Here is a 13,189-nt window from a genome sequence, read left to right on the forward strand (position 1 = left end):
ATATGATGTGTAGATTTGGATCGAAAGTGTATTGAAAGAATTGACATAGTACGAGTTTGAATGAAAGAAAAGAATTTTGTTTAGGATTTACGTGAGGCAAAGGTGAGTGCTACTTACTTATTCTATATAAGATTGGAGGATTTGCTTGCGATAAGCAAACCTCAATTGTTTTTAAACAAAATGATTTGTATCATTTATGGTTTTAGCTAAATCATATTTTAAAAGTAATGTTTAAATTTTATTGATATGAGTATAAATATATATATTCTATGTGAAATATTATAAATATATGAATTATGTGAACATGTTCTATGGAAGAAATGATAATTTGAATAATGGCATATGAAATGCTATGAGTATATGATCTATGTGAATAAATGATAAGTTGAGAAAGACTATGTGAAATACAATGAGTATATAAAACATGTGAATATGTTCTACGTGAATATGATATATGTAAATGTGTTGTACGTGAAAATGCTATGCGAAAGTGTTATATGTGGATAAAAGACATTGGACTAAAGTAATGAAAATTAATTCTAAAGCTAAAGCCCAAAGTATATGTATGAGAATTAAAGGTATAGTTGACATGCCAAGAGTCGAGGGTTCTACGTGGTCCTTCGGGACAAATCTATGTGGCACTTCGGTGCACATTATACGTGGCACTTCGGTGCAAATTATATGAGCAGTGGTGACTGCATTAGTGCACAACCTCAATGTACTCACATACATTGAGTTCCCAATGATATACAATGGGCTAATAAAACAAATTAATTAAATTGAACAATGTGTAACAGTATATGATATTTGCATGAAGTGTCTATTGGTTTCTATATGAAATGTTTCAAGGAAATGTATAAGCAAGTGTCAAATGGATATAAATTAATCAATTATTAATAGTATATGTTACAAATTATTAAGAGTATGATGTTTTAGTATTTAATGATTCTTCTTAAATATTTACATAAATGTTTTATTGTTTTATTATACTCAGTATTACCTCTCTAAGTCATAGACTTAGGGTGTGATTGTTTTCACACGTAGGTTCAAAAAGATTCGAGGAGTAAGTTGAATAAGCAAGGGTAGGACAGTATACATGTAATATTTTATATGTTTTTGTTATTTGAAATGTTGTTGGCATATACTAATAATATTTTAAATTGTAGATGCTCTGATATGTTATTAAGTATTCATTTTTATTTGTCATATAAAAGTCTAAATTTTAGTCTGATTTTCAAAGTATTAAAGCGTTAAAAAGATAATGTGACATCTCATATTCGTATCCGGGTCGGGTATGGGTCGAGGGTGTTACAAAAACATATTCTCGGTTGGATAGGAAATTGATAGAGTGTTTATAGGATCTTCACAAGCTTGTTAAATCATTGATTGTGACATGCTCTGATACCAATTGTTGGGCTCGATCAATCAACCAAAAACTGCCAAGAGTGGGTGAATTGTCCTATAAAAAAATCTTTGATGTAAAAGCAATGAAAGATAAAAATTAAACATACGATTTATAGTGATTCAACTTTCTCAACCAAAGTCTGCATCCATAACCTTAGCTCCACATTAAGGATTTTCTAACAAATTCACTAATTTATTCTTTTTTCTAGGCTCAAGAGTAACCTTTAGAATTCTTTATCTTTTCAAGGTTACTCCCCTTTTCAACAAAGATAACTTGTGTAAACGAGAAGACCTCTCTAGGTTTGTGTTTACAAAGATTAAGCTCACAAGAATGGATACAAAAGATATGCAATTAAGCTCTATACACTTATGTACAAGAGAAAAATGAAGGAAATAAGAATGAAGACTTTTTTCTCTTGATCTCTAAGCTTGGGTAAGTGTATTAACATTCTTCAAGTGTCCTTGGAGTGTTTTTATTGTGTGGAATGAGTTGCTAGCCGTTTATGACCATTGGGGATGAATTATAGCCGTTGGTTGCTTTAAAAATATGTAATTAAGGCCAACTGCACATGAAGTTTCGAAACTTTAGAGCAAGTGTCGAAACTTTGATGCAAGTTTCAAAACTATTGTGAAAGTATAGAAACTTATAAACACACTATTTTTTAAAGTTTCGAAATTGTAATGAAAGTTTCGAAACTCTTAATTAAAAATATGACAGTTGAAGAAAATCGGGTCATTAAAACAATTTTAGAGGGCAAAGTTTCGAAACTATTAACAATACTCGTATATGAAAAGTGCCAAACAATGATTGAGTAGTATTTTTTTATATTTTAAAAGCTTTAAACACATTTTAAACACTTTAAACATATTTTAATTAACTTAAAATAGTTCATATATATAAAACAATTTAAAACACATATTTTTCAAGTTATTTGGGACATTGAATTATTTTTGAAATATTTGATTAAGTCCAAAATCAATTTTACAAATATTTGTTATATCAAAGTATAAGTTCAACAATATATATATATATATATATATATATAATTTTTAAATTAAATTATTAATAATATTGATATTTATACATTGCTTTTTACAAAAATATAATATAAGATTTTCATATGCTTAAGGTTAAGACTCGAGTTTAGGATTGTTGAAGCTCAATTTGAACAACTGAAAAATGTAAAAGGGGGTGAATTGGTAAAAAATTGTTTAGGGAGTAAGGAGAAATAAAAGATAGACAATTTTGCATAGCGATTTATAGTGGTTCGGCTTCTCAACTAAGTTTACATCCACTACCTAAGCTCTTCTCTTAGAATTTTTTTTAAGAAGAGAGATAACCTTTACAAAACTCTGTAGCTTTTCAAAGGCTCAGCTAGAATCAAAACCCCTTTACAAGGAAAAAGATATAAAAAAGAAAACCTCAAAAAGGAAGGTGATTACAAAGAATTAAAGCGCACAAGAACAAAATATTTACAAGAGAATAGAAATAAAGAGTGAAAAGCTCTTCTCTTGTGTTTGATTGCTTGGATAGGTGTTCTAACCCTTCTTCAAGTGTCTTGAACTTGTATTTATATGTTGGAATGAGTTTGTGATCGTTTCTAGCCGTTGGGAGTGATTTGGAGCCATTGGGGATGTTTTTCTCTACAAAATAAAACTTCCCAATACAGAGGGTATCAATACTCTATAGGGAGTATCAGTACTACCTTTGTTTTTTTTTAAATAAAACTAGCCGTTGGGCCTGACGATATCGATACTAAGCCTATGGTATCGATACTACTATGTAAAGTAGTATTGGTACCCCTTTGGGTATCAGTACCATTTTTGCATTCTGGAATTTGAGCAAGCTGGTAGTATCGATACTACCTAGTGAGTATCGATACTTCCCATACCTTTGGTATCGGTACTGTTCATAGGGTATCAATACTGTAAGAACAATATCGGTACTTCTTGTCCAGAAAAGCATTTTGTGTTCAATTCCAAGTTAAATGGACTTAAATAGACTTTGAATTATTTTTTAAAACTTTGAAAGCTTTAAATAAATTCAATTCAAGTCCAAAAACATTTTTCCTTAATTTGTTATATCAAAATATAGTTCAACAAGTCGAATTAAGCCTAAAAAATATTTCGAGTTTAAGTTTTGAACTTGAGTTGAGTTTCAATTTTTAATTTCGAATTCATATCGAACTTGACAATTTTAAATTCAAGAGCTTTCAAGTCAAATCAAACTTAACTTTAAACTTTTTGATTTAAGTTAAGAAATACTCTAACTCAATTCAACTCATTTACATCCCTAATTTACTCTAAGGGGGTGTTTGGTTCAAGGATTGTGGGATTCCCATGTTTGGTTGGCCGGGAATCTCATTCCCGGTAATGTTTTATTACCAATAGTAGATTTTTTGGGGTATATTACCGGGAATGTCATTACCTCCCTTCCCTTAGGTATTGTAACATTACCGGCGTTTTGGACTAAAATGCCCTTAAATTTTTATTTTTTTTCAAAAATATCATTCTTCTGTCATTGAATAATAAAAATTCTACGAAGGTTAAATTACAAATTTATCCTTAAATTATTTTAGATTTACAAAAAAAAGTCTATAATTAAAATTTTATATGAAGTTCAGGGGTTAAAAAAAATTACCCTTTCATTAAACCTTTTTTATATTTTAAATTTTTTAAAAAAAATTATATAAATATTATGAATTTAATTTTTTAAAGAAAATATATAAATATTTTACAATTTCTAATATTATACAAATATATAATAAGGACAATTTGGTCAAATATACATTCCAATAATCTTTTATTCCTTTAACCAAACACGGTAATCTTACATTCCAAGTAAACCAACCAAACACAAAATACAACATTCCCAGTAATCCTATTCCCTAGTAATCTTTTATTCCCAGTGGTAATCTTACATTCCGTGAACCAAACGCAACCTAAGGTTGTAAGAAAAATAATTTACTCTTAATTGTAATTTAATATATATTAATTTTATTAAAAACAAAATATTTTTTTTTATTTCTGATTGATCGTTAGATATTCGTTTTTTCCCTAAAACCTTAAGTTTGAGTTTCTTAAAGAGCTTTTGATATTTTTTTTTCAAGTTTTTTCAACAAGACGAAGTTGTTTTAGTGTGATGTTAATATCGATAATTGTCACTTACGTCATCGTGTCATTACTAATTGAATGGTCTAATAATATAATAAAAATAAAAATAAAAATAAAAAATTTAATAATGTAAATACACATCATCCAAAATTCAATAATATCTTATGTAATTTATTTTTAATTTGTTTTATGTGGATTTTTCATTAAAAAAATAGCCACATAACAATATAGGGTGTTCAAATTTCGGTTAAAATCGATTTAACCGATTGAATCGAAGTTTTTTGGTTAATCGGTCGATTAATTTTAGGATTGATCAGTTAACGGGTAATGATTTTTTCAAACTTCGATTATCGGTTAATTCGATTCGAAATCGGTCGGTTAACCGAATTAATCAAAATTATTAAAAATTTAATGTATCATATATATTATTTATATATTAGATTGTTTAAACTTTGATTTTAATTGATCAAATTAACTGAATTAACTAAAAATATAAAATATTTAATATATAATATATATTGTTTATAAATTTTGGTTAATTTGGTTAACCGACCGATTAACCGAATTTTATTTGATTCGTTAATTATTTAAAAAAATCAATTGGATTAACGGTATGAAAAAAATTTCAGTTAATAAAATTTTGGAAATTTAGTTCAATCTGTTAATCGAACCGACCGATTGAACACCCTTATTTAACCCTGTTAGTATTGGAGACATAGTAGAAGATGGAAAGCAAAGTACATTAGGGATGGCAACGGGCTGGGTTCGGGCCGGGTATTGGTCCCCCCGTCCCCGTCCCCGTTTAAAAAACCGGTACCCGTCCCCGTTTAAAAAACTGCGGGGATTTAAACGGGGATCCCCGTCGGGTAATCGGGGAAAACCGCGGGGAAACGGGTATCCCCGTTTAGCATAAACGGTTATTTAAACGGGTATTGGGCCGGGTATTGGGTCGGGTATTGGGTCGAGAATCGGGCCGGGTATATATATATATATATTTAAATTAAATATATAAATATATATTTTTTATTTAAATTAAATTTATTAATATTATATATATATATAAATAATTATTTTTAATATTTATCGGGTCAGGTATCGGGGCGGGTAATCGGGGCGGGGATTACCAAACCCGTCCCCGTCCCCGTCCCCGTTTAAAATAAATGGGTTTTCCCCGTCCCGTCCCCATCCTCGTTTATCATCCCCGAACCCAACCCGTTTAATTCGGTTTTCGGTTTTCTCCGTCGGGTTCGGATTTTTTTGCCATCCCTAAAGTACATAGAGCAGTAATACGGAGCACGACAAAACATTTAGAAGGTATAGGTATTACATTGAAAGATTTGGAGAAATATATGAGTATTGCTGCAATTATCCTTTTTTATGTGTTAAAAAATAAATATTTTAGGCCCAACTAGCAAATGGCAAAGAAACCTTTTGAGGCCCGATTGAACAGCCCAAAATCACACTATTTTTTTTCATTCTTTAAAATCCCTCTTTCAAAGCCGAAGAGGAACCCTAGCAACACTTTGCTTCCAACTTTGAACTGAGACCGCTCAAATTTGTACATTCCCAGGTAAACTTTACATTCCTAGATTTCTTGTAGTTTTATTTTCATTTATAGTGTTGTCGATTTTATTGTTAATCGTTATACGGACTTGCTTTTTTGGTAACAGGTCAAACAATGTCTTCTGTTGGTGAAGCTGCTTGCTCTTATGCTGCTTTGATTCTCCTGACGATGGCATTCCCATTACTGTATCCTCTAAGCATTTTCTGTTTTATGATTCCCCAGATTTATAGTTTGATGTTTATTTTCATTTCTAATGGGATTTTGATAATTGTTATTGAAAGAGTTAATTGCCTGTAGATTTGGGAAGTTTGGTGTTTTCTTTAACCGTAGCTAATAGGCTGAGAAGATTGCAACTTTAGTTAATGCTGCAAATGTTTCGGTTGAGTCTTATTGGCTGAGTCTGTTCGCTAAGCTTTTCGAGAAGTGTGACATTGAGAATCTTATAACCAATGTTGGTGCTGGTGGTGGTGGTGCTCCGGTTGCTGCTGCTGCACCTGTTACTGCCGCCGGTGGAGGCGGTGCTGCTGCTCCACCTCCCGAGGAAAAGAAGAAGGTTGGACTATAAATCATAAATGAATAAACAGATGCATTTCATTTGTCACTATTTATTCTGATATATGATATTTTCCTTTGTTATTCTGCAGGAAGAGCCAGAGGAGGAGAGCGATGACGATTTGGGATTTGGTTTGTTTGATTAGAAAGCTCCTTTCAGTTCCTGTTTTGATCACATTACTGGTTTAATGCTCTAAACTTTGACAGTAGTTGTTTTGAGTTTTATCTGTATTATTATTTATTTGTTTTGAGTTATCTTCCTTTAAGAATCGAATGTTTGAATCTCTTTTTCATATATACAAGTCTTCTAAGGCCATTTTGGAGTGTTGAAATTATGTTTTGTTTATTTTGTTGCAATGCATGATTTGGTGCTTAGTTTGTTGTTTTGATCTGTAGCTGTATTGGATACGTTTATTATCACTTTTCATTCGCATGCTGTGAGTATTGGATATATATATCCTCTGGCATTTGTGGGATTACACTTTTCATTCACATGTTTTAGCGTGATAATATGCATATCCTCTGGTATAATGCCGACTATGTTATGACATTGTTGTTCGTATGTGTTGGCAATGAAAAGATGTTTGGTAGGGGTAGAATCCAAATTGCCCTTGTTAATTGTTAGTATTTGACTATTCCTTGAATGCATTATCGATAATGTGTGTTTATGTTGCATTTGTACATTTTTCATGCTAGTCTTTTTTGACATTATTTATATAATACAAAGTTGATTTGGGCACACAACAGAAAGTGCTTGCACAGCTAGAGATTTGTTACACCTGTGACCTTGTATTACAGTCACCTACTTCTTCTTTCTCTTGCGGATGTTGCATTTCTTGTGCCTCCGAGTTTCTTCCCCATAGCAGAATATATAAACCGATTATGATTAAGATTGATCCGATGACGCTGTTCAATGAAAGCTTAGCATAGTTAGAACCCATATAAATGTTTGGATATTAGCAACAATTAGTATTAGGAAATAAGGGTTAGAGTAGATAACCTTCCTAAGTAGAGTTTTCCATGTAGAAAAGAGAAATCGAACGTTGCTACGAATATTTGTACCAGTGGAGTGAAGGCTGATGTAAAGACGGGACCCCTATGTTCTACACACCATGACATTCCCACATAGCACAAGCCCGATGACACTATTCCCTAAGAGAGATTAAATTCCAAATATTGTCATGTTAGAGGGACCAAAACCATAATTTGACCATTATAACAATAACAAAGAGGGTGTGCTTACAGAAAATGTGACTGTTATTAGTTCAACTTTTTCCTTCAAAATCCATTTGTCAAAGTCCCTCTCTGATACCAATCCTAATATGGCTGACTGAATGGCACTGAAGAGAGACAGAAATGCAGTGCTTGAATATTTGCAGGGATACCTCTTTCCAATCCTAGCTTGCAGAAGGAACCACGATGACCAGCAGATGGCGCATGCAACCGGAAACATCGAACCGATACTCCATCTCTCTCTCTTCCTTGTTGAAACCATCGTGCCGCCGTAGTTTACGATATGATCATCTGTGTCCCTTGAATCTGATCCCACCAATGTCTTTCCTTTGTAAAGTGTCAATACCATTGCTCCACCGATGCAAACCAACGTGCCAACGACCTTTGCTTGACCTGCCATGCTTCTGATATTCACTTTCTCAAGCCTGAAAATGTGCCGATTTGATTTGGTTTACGACTCAGTTTAAACTACATCAAGTTGGAGAGATGATGAGCTTGGTGTCTAAGGATTTTACCCAAATGGTAGAGCCAAAAGCAAGGTGATTGCAGGAACCGTGTTTAGGAATGCACATGAGAACGTAGCTGAAGTATATTCGAGGCCAAGAAGGAAAAAATACTGTGCCAATGTTGTCCTGCAGGGTTTGTTTTGTTTATAGGTTCTTAGAATAATTATAAGACGGCCAAATTTAATACAAGGTCTCTGCATTATAAATCTTTAGTGAATTTAGATACTTTTTAACTTGAACATTTCTAGTCCTTTATATTTTGAAATATGTATATATTAGTCCTTGATACTAATCTTTTCCGGTTGATCAGTCAAATGGTATAATAATTTCTCTCCTTTTCTTTTTTTAGAAAACGCAGATAATTTTGGCCAACTATACAAAAATACCAAAGTGTATGTCACGTCTTATAGGGACGGAGCTATCTAGGACGTTGGAGGGGGATGCCCCATCCTCCAACTTTTTGGTTTAATTGCTTCTAGATCCCTACTTTTCAAACTATTCATATTAAGTCCTCCCTTCCAATTAGCTTTTGGGTTAATTATACTATTCATCATTGAACTTTACTCTCTCTCCTATTTCACTTATTATATTTTTAATTTTTTCAATTTCCTCATTGAACTTTTTAATTTCTCCTGTTTTGTTCATTGCAAATTTATTATTATTATTCTATGACATGCAATGTTTATATATTATTAAATATAAAAATAATTTAAAATAATATTTTATTATTAAATTTTAAATGATTTTAAATAATCATTGTCCCTTCTCGTCACCGGCGACCACCATCTAGGTTTAAATTTATATTTTAAATTATTTTTATATTAGATAATAATAATAAATGGTATGTCACTTCTAAATAATAATAAAATAATTTAGAGTGACCTAAATAGGAGCAATTCGAGAGTCCAACGAGTAAATTGAAAAAATTAAAAGTACAATGAGTAAAATATAAGGGTATAGTTTAGTGATAAATGGTGTAGTTTACTCTTAGTTTTTAGGTTTCTATCGGTTTAAAATAGTCAAATTAAATATTGTCCCCCTAATTTTTTTGGTTTAATTAGTTTCCACGTCCCTGACAGTTTTGAAATTAATCACATTAATTGTAGCCCCCATTTGTTTAGTAGAAATACTTATTAGGTCCTAATCAGTTTTGAATCTAGACAACTTGAACCTCCTAATAATTTATCTTAGTTTCATCCTTGACGTCATCCTAGACTTTTAGGAAATAATTATGTCAAACTGTTTGACAAAAATTAATGGAAAGAGTTTGCCTTAAAGATTGAAAATACACATTTCAAAATGTAAAGGGGTTGGAAGTGAATATACCATAATAGAAGAAACAAATCCGCAAAAAATATATATATACATAATACGAGAACCTTGTATACAGTTTAACCTTATAAAATCAGCAGAATAATCATTAAAAAAAAAGGAGCTGTTTTGGATTTTAGACTAACCCTATGAGAGCATTGAGGAAAAGCTGGCATAAGACACTGGCTGTGAGCTTTGGTCTACCCTTTCTGCAAGAAAGTTCATAAACCGTTCATAAACATCTCGAAAATACAATACCAATTATCATAATTCACTAATCTTTAAATAAAAGGGTAAATTACACGTTTAGTACCTAAATTATTAGTTTAGATCTATTTTAGCACCTAAATTTTCAGTTTTTCAAAACCATACCTAAAGTTTAGTTTGTGTTTCATTTTAGCACCCATGTTCAAATTTAACATTAAGTTTTGATTTTTTTTTGTTGAAAATTTAGATAATAAAACAGACAAAATCTGATAGTTTAGGTACTAAATGCGTTAAGTTTTTAATGTTGGGGGTACTAAAACGAAACAAAAACTAAACTTTAGGTATTATATTGAAAATATTGATAGTTTAAGTGTTAAATGAGTAATTTACCCTAAATAAAATTCATTGTGTGATTTTAGTTGTAAAAATATTCTTCTTAGAGGATTCAAGTTCGAGAAGCTGCATATGCATGGTGTATATTAGGGATGACAAACGGATGGGGCGGGTGCGGATACCCCTTCCCCTATCTTCATACCCACCTAATATTTTCATATCTACCACCTACCCACCACCCACGACTGGTAAAATTTTCAAATATACACCCTTCCACGCGGGTATATTCTCAAATCCATCTCAAACCCATTACCTAACTAGATGTCTACCACTCATCCCGTATACGTTTGTACCTACCCATACCCACCAATTTAAGATAGGATAAACAGTGATCTTCAAACCTAAAAATATTTATACCCTAACATTTAGTTAAATTACAAGTCATGTCCTATAAAATCTTAAGATTTACATAATAATCTCTGAAATTATACTTAAATTCATAATGATAAAAAATTTACATGGTGGGTAGTTAGTGGACGGATAGATGCGAGACGAGTAAAGTCTTAAACCCATCACTTACCCATTACCTACAGCGGATATGACTTTTTACATCCACAACCACCCACCACCCACTACCCACTAAACTTATATCCATCCCGCCCCAATTGAAGCGGATACAGTGAGGAATCCATGAAATTCTACCCGTTTGCCATCCCTAGTGTATATGTATTGTCATAAGTTAAGAAATTTTCTTAGCATATACTACCTTGTAATCACCTAAAAATAACTTAAATAAACCGAACATATTTATATCGAATATATACCTTTCCCGAACGCAGGCAATTGGTGTCAAACAAAGTGTAGAAATGGCTTGACGATATACCAAGATGATTACACGGCTGGTTCCTCGGTCAAGAATCATTTTGTAAAGTGCATTTGTTGTAGCCAACGCAAAGTTGATAGCTACCATGGCAACAACAAAGCTCCATTGCCCACACCAGTCCATCTTGTTTATGAACCCCAAAATGGACCTCGATCTTTGAACCCCAATCCCATCCTTTTTACTATAAATAAAGGGCTTAACCCTCTATGGGAATATGAATATCATTCCCATCGAATCTCAAACACTGTTGAGGTCTAGGGATTAGTCATCATTCCATCACTTTAGTTCTTTGTATCTTAGATTTGCACCCAATCCATGTGCTAGTTAATTGTATCTCCTTGATTAGTCATGGAAGTGGAGGGTGGTCTATTCGAGGAAAATGGAGATTAATGGTGAGAGATAAGACTCGAGCATCCATTTTGGCCACATGTAGGGTATAACAAATGGAATGGAGATGAAATAATATCCCCAATCATCTCAATTAGGGATGGCAAACGGACGAGTAGGTACATATACCTTTCTCTCGTATTTATATCCATCTAATATTTTCATACCCACTAACTACTCAATAAACTTATATATATTTTTATCCTAATTAAAGCGGGTGCGGTGTAAAATCCATGAATTTGTACTTATCTACCATCCCTAATCTCAATGAAGTCCGATCGTGACTATTAGTTTACACTTACAAATTCGAATAAAAGTGGTCTTTTGCCTGTTGAAGCCTCCATAATCTAATATCCTTCGAACCTTTGTAATCTCCTTATATGATTATTGGATGGCTCACGTAACCTATCAAGATTAAATTTACTATATGATATGAAATCTATTTAGTCTGTCAACTTATAAATAACCGTCATCATTTTAGGATTGACTCAATACTAAAGATCAATACATATAAACCATCATCTTCTTCAGGTCACCGACTTTACATCTCTCATAAAACGATCAATCATTACTTTTCGTCAAAATCAGAAGGGGTGGACCATCAACAATCATTGCAATCATCATTTTTCATCAACATTATGAATATGGATTGATCGAGGAAGGACAAATGAGGGAGGTTACCTCTAAAAAAATTTAAATTTCGACATATTTTAAAGTTTTCGTTATATTTTCTATTAATAATATGTTTTCATCTTTTAAAATTTTATAAATTTATTCTCTTTAACATAAAATTCTTCGTTTTACCCCACTATGAAGATAGCGATTTGATTGAATTGAAGATTTCAAAGAGTTGAAAAGACCATCTTAGACACAAGCTTCAACCAACATATATAAAGATTAATTTAACCTTCACACGCTCTCATGCAACGAGTAACTTTAGGACACTAAAAGATCTTAAAATTTATGATTGTCGATTCTAATAATATTATTTTTAATGTTCGAATTTGTATTTTTTTAAATATAGGATAAATTATATGTTTAGTATCTAAATTATCAAGTATGTTTTGTTTTAGTACCTAAACTTTCAATCTTTTAAAACCATACCTAACGTTTACTTTTTCTTTCATTTTAGTACCCGACTTTAACTTTTTGTTTCATTTTAGTACCCCCGCCTTTAACTTTTTATTGCATTTTAGTACCAAATATTTTATATGCATGATACTAAAATGAAACAAAAAATAAATATTAGGTATGGTTTTGAAATGAATGAAAGTTTAGGTACTAAAATGCAACACAAATGATAGCTTAGATATTAATTATGTACTTTACCCAAAATATAATACTACTTATCTTATTATCCTCCTCTATAAAAACGGTGTTTAGTTACCGAAATAAATCTACATCTCATTTGAGCCGCCCATTTTATAAAAAAAAAAAAAACCTAGAATTATACATTAGTGCATGAACCAAATCCCATCTAGTTAGGATACATTGATTGATGGGTACTAGTAGTAGGCATTGAATAAGTAGATGTTGAAAAATATATTCACAAGTTGAGTGGGAATGGATTTGAGATTTCATATACTGTTTTAGGACCCTTTTAGTGCCCTACCATCTAGACTTGGGAGCCATATAGAGATGTACTCCAAATATTTTAAATTAATATATATATATTAAATATTTTTTACTTTTAAT

General features: G+C 31.8%; 1 protein-coding gene and 1 pseudogene across 1 annotated transcript; one reads left to right on the forward strand and one right to left on the reverse strand.

Moving 5' to 3' along the window:
* The first annotated feature begins 6,196 nt into the window (after nt 1-6,196).
* On the forward strand, nt 6,197-6,859 carry LOC120129549 (annotated as a pseudogene).
* Nucleotides 6,860-7,364: 505 nt separating this feature from the next.
* On the reverse strand, nt 7,365-11,249 carry LOC120129575 (WAT1-related protein At3g30340-like). Its single transcript, XM_039147039.1, has 6 exons — nt 11,049-11,249; nt 9,831-9,893; nt 8,383-8,499; nt 7,878-8,292; nt 7,635-7,786; nt 7,365-7,540 (listed from the first exon to the last, which is right to left on the reverse strand). Exons 1-6 carry the CDS (start codon nt 11,228-11,230, stop codon nt 7,408-7,410), a joined length of 1,062 nt encoding a protein of 353 aa, XP_039002970.1. The 5' UTR covers nt 11,231-11,249; the 3' UTR covers nt 7,365-7,407.
* Nucleotides 11,250-13,189: the final 1,940 nt, after the last annotated feature.

This window comes from Hibiscus syriacus, unplaced genomic scaffold (genome assembly GCF_006381635.1).
Source record: "Hibiscus syriacus cultivar Baekdansim isolate YM2019G1 unplaced genomic scaffold, ASM638163v2 tig00110503_pilon, whole genome shotgun sequence".
NCBI lineage: Eukaryota > Viridiplantae > Streptophyta > Magnoliopsida > Malvales > Malvaceae > Hibiscus > Hibiscus syriacus.

Bases quoted from the DNA above. Each gene is read 5' to 3' on its own strand.
- LOC120129575 (XM_039147039.1), bottom strand. From the start codon at position 11,230: ATGGACTGGTGTGGGCAATGGAGCTTTGTTGTTGCCATGGTAGCTATC. The intron at 9,894-11,048 runs GTATATATTCGA...ACTTTCTTGCAG, and splicing joins ATTGCCTGCGTTCGGGAAAG to AAAGGGTAGACCAAAGCTCA. The intron at 7,541-7,634 runs GTTATCTACTCT...TTCATTGAACAG, and splicing joins GGAAAACTCTACTTAGGAAG to CGTCATCGGATCAATCTTAA.